Genomic DNA, 15,615 nt, shown 5'->3' on the forward strand with positions numbered 1-15,615 from the left:
TGAAATGCAGCTATTTTGCAGTTTTTCCAACTTCAGTTTGAAGTGATTGTGTTAGCTGTGTTGTTGGCTAGTTCCTCTGAACAACAGTGTCCTGATGAGAAAGCACATTTTCTATGCCAGGCGAAATCAACATCATTGTTATGGATGTATCCAAATAAATGTCACTAGAAAGCAGCTTAAACAAACGCAAATGCAGCTACTTTGCTGTTATTCTGGCTGCACTGTTTGACGTGACTGTAAGTTAGCCGTAGTTGGCTAGCTAGCAAGCAAGAAATAGGAACGCTGCCAGCCAGTATGGCAATGGAACATTTAGAACGAACGACTGGGTCGCTCGCGTCCATAGATACAGAACAAAAAGACTTAGCGACTGGGTCGTGTCTCTGGCAACCGAACCGATAGAACGAATGACCAGCCTGCTTGGGTAGTGTCACGCCCTGACATAGAGTTGGCTAGTTGATGAGTCAGGGTGTGAATATTATGTGTGGGAATTTCTGTGTGGACATTCTAGTATTTGTATTTCTATGTTTGGCCGGGTGTGATCGCTCGTTGTCTCTGATTGGGGATCATACTTAGGCAGCCAGTTTTCCTGCCTGGGTTGTGGGATCTTGTTTGTGTTTTGGTGTGTTTGGCTTGTTTGTGTATAGCCTTCCGACGTCACGTTTCGTTGCCTTTTGTTGTTTTGTCAGTGTTTATCCAGTTTAATAAACATGTTCGCATACCACGCTGCACCTTGGTCTGACCCATCTCTCAACGATCGTGACAGGTAGCAACCTTAGATTTGTGTCGGGACTATATCTTGTGGAAGGATGAAATAGTATGAATATATTCATCAAAATAATGTTTTTTAATGAAAATATGTTAGTAACCCATTGTATAAAAGTTGTATACGAGTGGCGCCGGAGAAGATGGCTGCCGTTTTACAGCCCTCTAACCAATTGTACTATTATGTGTGTTTTTCCGAGTTTTTCCGCGTTATTTGTAATTTTATTCTGTACATAATGTTTCTGCCATCGTCTCTTAAAACCAAAAAGCGTTTCTGGATATCAGGACAGCGATTACTCACCTCGTATTGGACGAATAATCTTTCTTCAACGAGGTGGCCGCGAAGGATATCCTACAGACACCCGACAAGGCCCAAATCCCTGTCATTCGCATGAGGAAGAGACGGAGATATCGTGGACGTAGGTCGGGGTGCCTTGTAAGGATCAGACGGCGAGCGAGTAAACTGCCGCTCCCATCAATCCTATTAGCCAATCTTCAATCATTGGAAAATAAATTGGATGACCTAAGATTACGGTTATCCTACCAACGGGACATTAAAAACTGTAATATCTTATGTTTCACAGAGTCGTGGCTGAACGACGACATGGATAACATACAGCTAGCGGGCTATACGCTACATCGGCAGGATAGAACGGCTGACTCTGGTAAGACAAGGGGTGGCGGTCTGTGTATATTTGTAAACAACAGCTGGTGCACAAAATCAAATACTAAGGAAGTCTCGAGGTTTTGCTCGCCTGAGGTAGAGTATCTTATGATAAGCTGTAGACCACACTATTTACCAAGAGAGTTTTAATCTATATTTTTCATAGCTGTCTATTTACCACCACAAACCAATGCTGGCATTAAGATTGCACTGAATGAGCTGTATAAGGCCATAAGTCAACAGGAAAACGCTCATCCAGAGGCAGCGCTCCTAGTGGCCGGGGACTTTAATGCAGGGAAACTTAAATCCGTTCTACCTCATTTCTACCAGCATGTTAAATGTGCAACCAGAGGAAAAAAAAACTCTAGACCACCTTTACTCCACACACAGAGATGCATACAAAGCTCTCCCTCGCCCTCCATTTGGCAAATCTGACCATAACTCTATCCTCCTGATTCCTGCTTATAAGCAAAAACTAAAGCAGGAAGCACCAGTGACTCTGTAAATAAAAAAGTGGTCAGATGACGCAGATGCTAAGCTACAGGACTGTTTTGCTAGCACAGACTGGAACATGTTCCGGGATTCTTCAGATAGCATTGAGGAGTACACCACATCAGTCACTGGCTTCATTAATAAGTGCATCGATGATGTCGTCCCCACAGTGACCGTACGTACATACCCCAACCAGAAGCCATGGATTACAGGAAACATCCGCACTGAGCTAAAGGGTAGAGCTGCCGCTTTCAAGGAGCGGGACTCTAACCCGGACGCTTATAAGAAATCCCGCTATGCCCTCCGACGAACCATCAAACAGAAAGAGTCAATACAGGACTAAGATTGAATCGTACTACACCGGCTCTGATGCTCGTCGGATGTGGCAGGGCTTGAAAACTATTACAGACTACAAAGGGAAGCACAGCCGCGAGCTTCCCAGTGACACAAGCCTCCCAGACGAGCTAAACCACTTCTATGCTCGCTTCGAGGCAAGCAACACTGAAGCATGCATGAGAGCACCAGCTGTTCCGGATGACTATGTGATCACGCTCTCCGTAGCCGATGTGAGTAAGACTTTTAAGCAGGTCAACATTCACAAGGCCGCAGGGCCAGACGGATTACCAGGACGTGTACTCCGAGCATGTGCTGACCAACTGGCAAGTGTCTTCACTGACATTTTCAACATATCCCTGACTGAATCTGTAATACCAACAAGTTTCAAGCAGACCACCATAGTCCCCGTGCCCAAGGACACTAAGATAACCTGCCTAAATGACTACCGACCCGTAGCACTGACGTCTGTAGCCATGAAGTGCTTTGAAAGGCTGGTCATGGTTCACATCAACACCATTATCCCAGAAACCCTAGACCCACTCCAATTTGCATACCGCCCCAACAGATCCACAGATGATGCAATCTCTATTGCACTCCACACTGCCCTTTCCCACCTGGACAAGAGGAACACCTACGTGAGAATGCTATTAATTGACTACAGCTCAGCATTCAACACCATAGTGCCCTCAAAGCTCATCACTAAGCTAAGGATCCTGGGACTAAACAACTCCCTCTGCAACTGGATCCTGGACTCCCTGACGGGCCGCCCCCAGGTGGTAAGGGTAGGTAACAACACATCTGCCACACTGATCCTCAACACGGGGGCCCCTCAGGGGTGCGTGCTCAGTCCCCTCCTGTACTCCCTGTTCACCCATGACTGCATGGCCAGGCACGACTCCAACACCATCATTAAGTTTGCCGACGACACAACAGTGGTAGGCCTGATCACCGACAACGATGAGACAGCCTATAGGGAGGAGGTCAGAGACCTGGCCGTGTGGTGCCAGGATAACAACCTCTCCCTCAATGTGACCAAGACAAAGGAGATGATTGTGGACTACAAAAAAAAAGAGGACTGAGCATGTCCCCATTCTCATCGACGGGGCTGTAGTGGAACAGGTTGAGAGCTTCAAGTTCCTTGGTGTCCACATCACCAACGAACTATCATGGTCCAAACACACCAAGACAGTCGTGAAGAGGGCACGACAAAACCTATTCTCCCTCAGGAGACTGAAAAGATTCAGCATGGGTCCTCAGATCCTCAAAAAATTATACAGCTGCACCATTTAGAGCATCCTGACTGGTTGCATCACCGCCTGGTATGGCAACTGCTTGGCCTCCGACCGCAAGGCACTACAGAGGGTAGTGCGTACGGCCCAGTACATCACTGGGGCCAAGCTTCCTGCCATCCAGGACCTGTATACCAGGCGGTGTCAGAGGAAGGCCCTCAAAATTGTCAAAGACTCCAGCCACCCTAGTCATAGACTGTTCTCTCTGCTACCGCACGGCAAGCGGTACCGGAGTGCCAAGTCTAGGTCCAAAAGACTTCTCAACAGCTTCTACCCCCAAGCCATAAGACTCCTGAACAGCTAATCATGGCCACCCGGACTATTTGCATTGCCTCCCCCCCCACCCCATCTTTTTACGCTGCTGCTACTCTGTTAATTATTTATGCATAGTCACTTTAACTCTACCCACATGTACATATTACTTCAACTACCTCAACTAGCCGGTGCCCCTGCACATTGACTCTGCACCGGTACCCCCTGTATATATAGCCTCCCTACTGTTATTTTATTTTACTTCTGCTCTTTTTTTCTCAACACTTTTTTGTTGTTGTTTTATTTTACTTTTTTATTAAAAATAAATGCACTGTTGGTTAAGGGCTGTAAGTAAGCATTTCACTGTAATGTCTGCACCTGTTGTATTCGGCGCATGTGGCCAATAAAATTTGATTTGATTTGATAACGGTTTAACAACACCCGTGCAATATATCCTCCAAACACCGGCTTCGAGGGCATTATCACTTAAATGTAGCATGTAAGGGATAATCAACGAGGGGCTATGCGTTCTATGGAAAATGATGAACGACGTGGAATGTGTGTTCCATGACATGCTACAAATGTTTTCAACATCCTCTGAAGTAGCAGGCAAGTTTACTAGATAGCTACAGTAGTTTCCGTGGTAACCAAACAAACAGACCTGGTAGTTTAGCTAACCAAACCATCAGTACTAGCTTGCCATTATGAAAATCGAATTCAACAATGCCAATAATGTTTTCAATTCGACTTTTGCTTTCAAACGCAGCACAAACATAGAACATGTAAGAATGAACTATAGCCACTGAATTCTTCCGTGAAAATATACCATGCCTTATAGGGAAATAATGCCCGTCCTAGAATGCCCTTCAAGACAATCAGAAACAAGTATTAAACAATGCCATGGTATAATCTGCATTATAAACTGGGTGGTTCGAGCCCTGAATGCTGATTGTCTGAAAGCCGTGGTATATCACGGGTATGACAAAACATTTTATTTTTACTGCTCTAATTATGTTGGTAAACAGTTTATAATAGCAATAAGGCACCTCAGGGGTTTGTGGTACATGGCCAATATACCACCGCTAAGGGCTGTATCCAGGCACCCCACGTTGCGTCGTGCATAAGAAAAGCCCTTAGCCATGGTATATTGGCCATATACCACACCACCTCGTGCCTTATTGCTTAATTATACCATGGCATTGTTGAATACTAGTTTCTGATTGGCTTAAAGGGCATTCTAGAGTGTGCATTATTTCCCTACAATGAACAGTATATCAGCATGGTAGAATTCAATGGCTATAGTTCATTCTTAGATGTTTTGTTTGAGTCGAAATTGAAAACATTATTGGCATTGTTGAATTCTATTTCCATAATAGCAAACTAGGACTGATGGTTTGGTCAAAGATGTTTTATAACTAACTGTGGTTTGGTTAGCTAAACTAGCAAGTCTGTTTGTTTGGTTACCATGACAACTACTGTAGCAATCTATTAAACTTGCAAGCTACTTCAGTAGATGTTGAACACATTTCTACCGGAAAATGAACACATTTCTAGTAGCAAATGTGTTAAATTATAGCCATGCTATAAAAGGGATAATCATCTCGGGGCTCTATGCGTTCTCTGGAAAATAATGCAACTCCGTGGAAGGTTAGTTCCACTCTGCTAGCGCGTCGTGGAACACACCTTCCACATCGTTCATTATTTTCACATAGAACGCATAGCCCCTCGTTGATTATCCCTTACATACTGTTAACTGGTAGAGATAAAGTAGAAAATGTGTTGCAAGTATGAAAGTAGTGTAGGACTTCATTACCATGCTACAAAAAATGCATCATATTAATTTACTGCACCCAAGCCTTGAGGGCTTATCTCAGTGTGTACATAAGGCCTACCTGTGTATTGCTGTACTCCGGTGAAGGCTTGCTGGAGGGTGTCTGCGGCGGTGGGGCTCTGGGTGGAGTAGGGCGGCAGGCCGTTGGTGTACATGGTCTCCACGGCGGGATGTCCGTTGGGCTGATGGTGGGGGATGCCCGTGAAGCCGTTGACGATGGGAGTGACGATGCTGGGAGTGGTGATGTTGGCTGGTGGAGAGCTGAGGCCTGCCGAGAGACAAAGACATTTCTACTTTTACAGACTATCCAACACACACATATACCCACAAACACACACACTTTTGCTCGCTACACCTCCTCTCCATCACAAGGACAGGATTCCTACATGAAACTGTCACATAGCAGGCGCGGATGGTGACACATCCCGCTGGATCACTGGGAAGTCAACCTGTGAAAAATGAGCCTGTCTGTAGTGTTTGTGCGATAGCCTGCTGGCTCCGAGTGCGAACAGGATGATGAAACCACTATGCAACTCCAGTAACATTCTGACGAGATAGGGGAGATTACAGTGAAACATTTATTCAGTGTGGACACGGGTAGCAAAACACTGAGAGGCCTACTCTCTTTATATATCATGAAAAATATCAGATAGTTTGACACACCATGAGCACATACAGTTGAAGTCGGAAGTTTACATACACTTAGGTTGGAGTCATTAAAACTTGTTTTTCAACCACTCACACAAATGTCTTCTTAACAAACTATAGTTTTGGCAAGTCGGTTAGGACATCTACTTTGTGCATGACATAAGTAATTTTTCCAACAATTGTTTACAGACAGATTATTTCACTTATAATTCACTGTATCACAATTCCAGTGGGTCAGAAGTTTACATACACTAAGTTGACTGTGCCTTTAAACAGCTTGGAAAATTCCAGAAAATGATGTCATGGCTTTAGAAGCTTCTGTTAGGCTAACTGACATAATTTGAGTCAATTGGCGATATACCTGTAGATGTATTTCAAGGCCTACCTTCAAACTCAGTGCCTCTTTGCTTGACATCATGGGAAAATCAAAAGAAATCAGCCAAGACCTCAGAAAAAAGATTGGAGACCTCCACAAGTATGGTTCATCCTTGGGAGCAATTTCTAAATGCCTGAAGGTACCACGTTCATCTGTACAAACAATAGTATGCACCCCCCCCCCCCCCCCAAATAAAACAAAAAAACAATAGTATGCAAGTATATACACCATGGGACCACGCAGCTGTCATACCGCTCAGGAAGGAGACGCGTTCTGTCTCCTAGAGATGAACGTACTTTGGTGCGAAAAGTGCAAATCAATCCGACAACAACAGCAAAGGACCTTGTGAAGATGCTGGAGGAAACAGCTACAAAAGTATCTATATCCACAGTAAAACGAGTCCTATATCGACATAACCTGAAAGGCCGCTCATCAAGGAAGAAGCCACTGCTCCAAAACCGCCATAAAAAAGCCAGACTACAGTTTGCAACTGCACATGGGGACAAAGATAGTACTTTTTGGAGAAATGTCCTCTGGTCTGATTAAACAAAAATAGAACTGTTTGGCCATAATAACCATTGTTATGATTGGAGGAAAAAGGGGGTTGCTTGCAAGCCGAAGAACACCATCCCAACCGTGAAGCATGGGGGTGGCAGCATCATGCTGTGGGGGTGCTTTGCTGCAGGAGGGACTGGTGCACTTCACAAAATAGATGGCATCATGAGAAAGGAAAATTATGTGGATATATTGAAGCAACATCTCAAGACGTCAGTCAGGAAGTTAAAGCTGGGTCGCAAATGGGTCTTCCAAATGGACAATGACCTCAAGCATACTTCCAAAGTTGTGGCAAAATGGCTTAAGGACAACAAAGTCAAGGTATTGGAGTGGCCATCACAAAGCCCTGACCTCAATCCTATATAATATTTGTGTGAAGAACTGAAAAAGTGTGTGCGAGCAAGGAGGCCTACAAACCTGACTCAGTTACTCCAGCTCTGTCAGGAGGAATGGGCCAAAATTCACCCAACTTATTGTGGGAAGCTTGTGGAAGGTTACCTGAAACGTTTGACCCAAGTTAAACAATTTAAAGGCAATGCTACCAAATACTAATTGAGTGTATGTAAACTTTTGACCCACTGGGAATGTGATGAAATAAATAAAAGCTGAAATAAATCATTCTCTCTACTATTATTCTGACATTTCAGATTCTTAAAATAAAGTGGTGATTCTAACTGACCTAAGACAGGGAATTTTTACTAGGATTAAATGTCAGGAATTGTGAAAAACTGAGTTTAAATGTATTTGGCTAAGGTGTATGTAAACTTCCGACTTCAACTGTAACACACACACACATAAGCACACACACACACACACACACACACACACACACACGGTTGCAGGATGTTTCACGGTTAGAATAGAATTGGATGCTCCTCTCTCATTCGATGAATTTTAAACCAGCCTCTTGTTGAAAGTGTGCAATCTTGTGCGGAATGTGAATGAGTCCATTTGAGGAGGATCTCACTATGGATGATGGATACTTTGAAAGGCTGCTCCGTGGTAGAGCATCAGCCCTCACTGAGAAACGGGCCCCCTGGGGAACACCTTTCAATCTGGAGCCAAGAAGGGATTGGACAGAAAGGCCTGTTGTCACGGAAACCCTCAGGCATGCCATCATAGCAATTTGTCCGCCTCGGTAAAGAGCCCCTAAAGAAAAGTCCACATAGGGATGGATACATATGGTGGGTATGCTATGCTGCATGGCTGGGAGTAATGCTAATGCCTTGGTAAATAGGCTGTGGATCACACACAGAAAAACCCGCACAGAGCCATGTCAGCCTGAGACTACCCACGCACTCGGAGCACAGTTTAAGCAGTGGGGAGCCTGACACTCATGCAGCCAACCGCTGTGACCAGGGGAATTGCCCGGGTCCCGGCGAGAGCTGTTGTGTCTTTTGCACCATTTCCTTTTTTTAAGCTCCCTGCGTTTGCTTGTTTCCTGCAGAACTCTGATGAATTAGACTGCAGCTCTGGCCCATTCTCTGGCGGGGCCCAGGAGACTGCTGCTCCCCGTTCTGAGGGTTCAGACAGCCAGTCTGGCCGACCCCACGCACTCTATTGTACTGCGCCATAATGCAGCCTCTCCATCATCAGGGAAATTCATTTTCCAAGGCTTAGCAGTGGGCCGCGGCCACCGTGTGCTTCAGGGTCAGCAGGCAGACGCATCGCACGTGTGATAAGAGCCCAGAGAAAGGAGATTCTAAAAGTCACAGGGTGGGAGATTGTGCTTGTTGGGGACCTTGGGTGCCAGAGAGAGCCCAGTGGATCAGGGACGAGACACAGACATGCAGGGAGCCATGTCCAAGTGTAATGTGAGAGACGACAGCTTTAAACTAGAAAAATACATTTACTGAAGTAGATGCGGTGTGCTTGCTAGTCTTGAAGTATTTATGGTTGTAAAATAATAATAGTAGTGGTAGTGACGGCAGTAGTAATTGTAGTAGTAGTAATGGTAGTAATAGGGTTTTCATAGGCTATGGGTTAGTTATAGTGACCTATTTTTGGTTTGTAGCTGTGGAGTTATTATAGTGGGTTATAGTGGGCTAGTTTAGTAGGCTAGAGTGAGTACTATATCATCATAAGCCATAGAATGTATTACTGTGATCAGGGCACCCTTGGGAATGAGACCCTGGTCTAAATAGGTTTTCCCTAAACAATAATAATAATAGTGTAATAAAAGTATTTTTAAGCTCTCAAAATGTTCTAGTTTGAACATTCTGAAAGTGTTGTAGCAGTAATTTCAGTTTAGAATGTTGAAGCCTGCGTTCCACCATTGAAATGAATGGGGATACAACAAGCTTTATAGTTTTGAAGTGGGAATGGAAGCAAAAAGCTGTGTTAAAGCCATCTAAGTTGAGTCAGTCTGTGGTGTATCCAAAATGTACCTTTGAAGTCTATGGAGCTTTATGCACATCTTAAATGGTTATAGTTCAAAAAGTATAAATGGTATCAAAAAGCTGCATACAAGCACACTATTATAGACCAGTCTGCACGTTTTAAAGTTTGAATGGCGTTTCAATCTTAAACGGTTGAAGACTAGTAGCGACCGGAATTTTTCCCATTCAAGTCTATGGCACCTGAAATGCATTGAGATTTATGCTTTTTTTCAAGCATCAGTGCCAGTCTGCATGTTTGAAAGTTATTTTGGTGTTGGTAGCTTTTACGGTTTTGGCCCTACAGGTGGCAATGGGAGGCGAATAATAATAATAATAATAATAATAATAATAATAATAATAATAATAATAATAATAATAATATAGTAATAGTAATAATAATAAGTATGAACAGTTTCTAAAGTTGTGCTTTGCTTTCAGCAAGCACATTTAATAATTAATGCTACTCAGCTCTGAGAAGAGGCCGAAACTGCTCAAAAACTTGTAGTACCTATCTAAGGACAAGTGGGATTACAAAGAATATACTGAGAATATGATTTCATTTTCCTGCATATTACTTTTCACACAACCATACCATTAGATGAACTACCGTTACTGCTCAAATATTATGTTCTTAAACATGATCAAACCTCAGCCAATGTACTTCTAGCTAGAGTAGGATAAATATTGTGACCTAAGCAAATGTCTTTCTAGCTCGAGTTGGGAGAAATATTGTACTCCCACGGTGCCATACATAACAAGACATTTCATTTTATACTCCAGTGGACATAGAGCCTCGCATTGTGAAAATCATATTCATAGCGTGTTTACAATACACACACAAGCATGTGCCTGTTTACATATGCCTGTTTACTGAATGCATTGTCCCATAATAATGACATGTTGTTTTGCACTCCAGAATGGGTAAATAGGATACTACGGGTCAAGAGATTGCTTATATTACACAACACGGTCTTACCTGTCAGTTTTCTAAGGTTATTATTCCATGAAGTAAGTCTACTACATATTCCACTTGGTTTTATGTTATGAAAGCATAATTACATTTACATTATTACAGTCTGTTCTTTGGGAAAATTGTTGATTTACACCCTGCGATGATTGCGCTGAGAAGGAAGCATAATAGTATTTATTATGCTAATTATACATTCAAATCAACAAGGAGCACTGGACCCATTTTGCAGAGCTCCACAGTCATTATGAACACAAGGACTGTCTCTCAGCGAAGCAAGAAATAAGCATTCATAACAGATGTTTTCATTTAGTTGATTTAAAAACTAGGTGCATTCGTACTCAGAGGGCAAACTGCAGTCAAACTGTTCTGGTTGTTCAAATGTTAATGAAAAAATATCTAAAATGTTATAAAGGGTGTAGATTAAGATTGCAAGAGATCTACTAATGCTACTGAAAATTACTTTTTGTCATTAAAAGGTGTTATCCATGTTAATGTGATAAAGTCCATGCTGAAAAATGGTGCTCTATTAGATGATGGTGAGACTATATATGGTACATATTGTATGAAATGTGATTCGGTATAGTGGTCTGTACGCAGCAACCCTGGTAGGATGAATGTGGCTTGTGCCAAAGGGGGTATTCTGTCTGAGCTGGTATCCCGTGGCTAACGTGACACACAGCAACCCAAGGTGAGGCCGCCCTGAGCCCAGGCAGGCAGGCAGGCGTTCCCACTGAGGCGTAGTGCTGCTTAGAGCCATTCAGGGGGTCAAAAACACTGTGTCAAACAGCTCATTAGCTTCAACTGTGGCATTAGTCACTCTGTGGAATCGTCCTGCATCATGTTTTTGACCCCAATCTAAACCCACTTCCATCAGTGACACAATCAGGGCTGAATTGAATGGGAGTGTTGTTAGGCAGGGCCCTATATGTATGTAATGGATGTATTCAGCCCATGTAGAGCAGTGCTCTGGAACATAACATTATGTGACTTTGATTACACCCTTCCTGCTCATGTGATCGACCTAACAAAGCACTGCCGTTCCCCTCCCCCTATCTATCCCCCTGGGATCGGCATCTTTTTTTATTTTCATTTTTATTTATCTTGTAGCTCAAGAAGTGCACCTGCTGAACATTATTGTCAAAAAGCATCATCATGCATCACTGTAAGGATACATGCTCTAATCAAGTCAACCATCTGGCAGGCTGCTTATACGCCATCAAGCTGAAATGATTTACATCTGTTGATCAAATGGGTGTTTCATTGTTTTCAGAAAGCACCCCTTAACCTTTCAGGCTCTTTAAACTTTTTATTCTGTGGTACACAAGCTTTATGTTGTGATAGGCAGGCGGGCGCAGAGGTGATTCAGATCATTAAAAGAGAGAGTAATGCATCACATTTACCTCAAGATCAGCCAGGCTTTGAATGGTCATCTTTACGACACTGTTTGTAATTTATGGTAATGCAGGCACTGCGTTGTGGGATTTAGCGAGGCGCCTGTCATCATCCAGTGATATGCAATGGACTTCTTCGGTTATTAAAGAGAGATTTAGGCTAAGGTTATCAACATAGAGGCTAAAACCTTTCTATATTTGATGTCTAGGCCGCATATTTGGCACTGCTGAATTTTTGGACATATCTAAGTATAGTGGCAATGTTTTGTGTCAAGATATGGAGAGTCCATGAGACAACTTTGTGGGCCAGCATCAGTAAAGAACATGAAAGCATGTCTCTAACATTACAATGAATTATTCCACTTATTTACTGTCTGAGTCCCAAAGTCTCTGAGTGGCTGTAGAACCTCTCAGACCCCTTAAACAGACAGCCTTGCAAGTCATTTTATGTGCTCCTTCAATTAACTCTAAATAAGTCATGGGACCAGTCGACATGTGAACGGGGAGGATGCTGCATACATACACCAGTACATACATACTGCCTATCAGCACAGACTCCAATGAATGGAATACAAATTCCTTTCATATTTATTGTAGTCCTTGGAAATTCTCTCTCTTGCAGTAATTAATAATGCATTGGATTCAATAATAAAAGTAATCAGCAGACTGTAGCTTACACAGAAGCGTGTCAAATGCTAGACATACTTCAGCGCTTCTCGGGTTCCTGAGAGGGAACACACACCATGGTGAGCTCTTTTCAATACCAAAGGCCAATTCATTAAGCTCCTTGCATTGCAGATTGATACACCATTGATTCCAACCCCCCGCAAAAGCCTATTTTGCTTATGATTATAACATAGTGGATTGCTCTCTCGAACAAGGTGATGCAGTATCATGAAGCCCTTTGAAAAGGTTAAATGTATATGAAATTAATATCTGATATGACTCAATTATATTTTCTTTATATCCCGGTATTGATTATGCACTTCTGTATATTTCAAATCAGTATTATGTCTTTACTGCATACATAGTCCATACAATGTGTGCATATAAAGTACATGTGGTGATCCTGTCTCTTGGTCTTTCATAACAGTAGTACTATACTGCAGTCAAGCTTCAGTATAAATACTGAACACAACACATACAATGCAGTGTAATTATGTCCTGTATTACCAACAGACAAGAAGCACCTCAGCTATACTTTTAATCACTGTCTTTGATTGATTACCTGTGTAAAAAATGTTACTGTAAATATTTGACAAATAGCCCCTCTCCAGCCTCCACCAACTACAACGCTTAACTTAGTGCATATACAGGACCAGTCAAAAGTTTGACACACCTACTCATTCAAGGGTTTTTCTTTATTTTTACTATTTTCTACATTGTAGAATAATAGTGAAGACATCAAAACTATGAAATAACACATATGGAATCATGTATTAACCAAATAAGTGTTAAACACAGAGCTCCCGAGTGGCGCAGCGGTCTAAGGCACTGCATCTCAGTGCTTGAGGCGTCACTACAGACCCCCTGGTTCGATTCCAGGCTGTATCACAACCGGCTGTGATTGGGAGTCCCATAGGGCGGTGCACAATTGGCCCGGGTTTGGCCGGTGTAGGCCGTCATTGTAAATAACAATTTGTTCTTAACTGACTTGCCTAGTTAAACAAATAAAAATATATTTTATATTTGAGATTCTTCAAATAGCCACCCTTTTCCTTTATGACAGCTTTGCACACTCTTGGCATTCTCTCAACCAGCTTCACCTGGAATGATTTTCCAACAGTCTTGAAGGAGTTCCCACATATGCTGAGCACTTGTTGGCTGATTTTCCTTCACTCTGCCATTACTCCCACACCATAACACCTCCTCCTCCATGCTTTATGGTAGGAAATACACATGCATTCACCTACTCTGCGTCTCACAAAGACACAGCAGTTGGAACCAAAAATCTCAAATTTGGACTCCAGACCAAAGGACACATTTCCACCGGTCTAATGTCCATTGCTCGTGTTTCTTGGCCCAAGCAGGTCCCTTCTTATTATTGGTGTCCTTTAGTAGTGGTTTCTTTGCAGGAATTTGACCATGAATGCCTGATTCACACAGTTGATGTTGAGATGTGTCTTTGACTTGAACTCTGTGAAGCATTTATTTGGGCTGCAATTTCTGAGGCAAGTAACTCTAATGAACTTATCCTCTGCAGCAGAGGTAACTCTGGGTCTTCCATTCCTGTGGCGGTCCTCATGAGAGCCAGTTTCATCATAGCGCTTGATGGTTTTTGCGACTGCACTTGAAGAAACTTTCAAAGTTCTTGAAATGTTCCGTATTGACTGACCTTCATGGACTGTTTCTCTTTGCTTATTTGAGCTGTTCTTGCCATAATATGGACTTGGTCTTTTACCAAATAGGGCTATCTTCTGTATACCAACCCTACCTTGTCACAACACAACTGATTGGCTCAAACGCATTAAGAAGGAAAGAAATTCCACAAATTAACTTTTAAGAAGGCACACCTGATAATTGAAATGCATTCCAGGTGACTACCTCATGAAGCTGGTTGAGAGAATGCCAAGAGTGTGCAAAGCTGTCATCAAGGCAAAGGATGGCTATTTGAAGAATCTCAAATATAAAATATATTTTGATTTGTTAACACTTTTTTGGTTACTACATGATTCCATATGTGTTATTTCATAGATTTGATGTCTTCACTATTATTCTACAATGTAAAAAATAGTATAAATAAAGAAAAACCCTTGAATGAGTAGGTGTGTCCAAACTTTTGACTGGTAGTGTATATATACAGTATACAGCATGTGCATATTGGCCTGTTCCATCATATATACATGCATGTATTAAGTCATACGAGAGAGAGTGAGTGAGTGAGTGAGTGAGTGTGTGTGAGAGAGAGAGAGAGAGACAGAGAGAGACAGAGAGAGAATGAAGAGAGAGACAGGAGAGAGATGGTCACTGACAGAACCCATTCTAGCCTGTGATATTGATTTTCAGAGTAGAACGTAAAGGTGCTTTAAAATGGGTAATGTCAGACTGATGCGTAGTCTTGACTGTTGATTCCCTCACAGTTATACAGTTACAGTTATATTGTTATACAGTTACCAAACTCACTATACTGCAATGTCGGGGAAATATACAACTAAACACAACAAAGACTTAGATTTTGTATTATTCATTTCGATGCATGCTTTGTGAGAGAGGATCTTGTGGGTTCCTCAGTTTTACAAAAATTAAATATTGCTGAATAAGCAAATGTTATGCGGTAGCTATCTCAAATCTCTGCTGCGCTCCCTTTAATGTGTCTGTATAGAATGTTGGGGCCGTTTGTAATGGAAAACTGAGGGAATTGCATGCAGATCCTGTGTAAGTGTTTCAAAGCACAAGGTCAAAAGACGGAGGAGAAATTAGTGCCTGTATCTGTAAACATATCTATTATGCTCCCGATTCGATTTACTGCACCAAAATATATCTGCATACACTACATAAATATGCAAATCACATCAGATGTATTTTTCTTTTCATTTTTCTCCAACAGAATATTTTTGGATTATCAGTAGGCAGGCACTACATTTCCCATTTCTCTTGGCCTTGCTGCAGTCTGAGTTCTCTCTTCCCTCTTCCTCCCCCCATCTCCCAAACTCCCCCCACACACATAAACA

General features: G+C 42.4%; 1 protein-coding gene across 1 annotated transcript in view; it reads right to left on the reverse strand.

Annotated features, from left to right (window-relative positions):
• celf5a (cugbp, Elav-like family member 5a) overlaps positions 1 to 15,615 on the reverse strand; it is a gene marked incomplete at both ends in the record, with an annotated part of 228,051 nt that overhangs the window by 3,616 nt on the left and 208,820 nt on the right. The window contains one exon of the mRNA XM_084163224.1: positions 5,688 to 5,894. Coding sequence (XP_084019350.1) covers positions 5,688 to 5,894 — 207 coding nt within the window. The remainder of the gene's footprint in view (positions 1 to 5,687; positions 5,895 to 15,615) is intronic.

The sequence above is a fragment of the Coregonus lavaretus genome (assembly GCF_964263955.1).
Source record: "Coregonus lavaretus genome assembly, chromosome: 6".
Lineage (NCBI taxonomy): Eukaryota > Metazoa > Chordata > Actinopteri > Salmoniformes > Salmonidae > Coregonus > Coregonus lavaretus.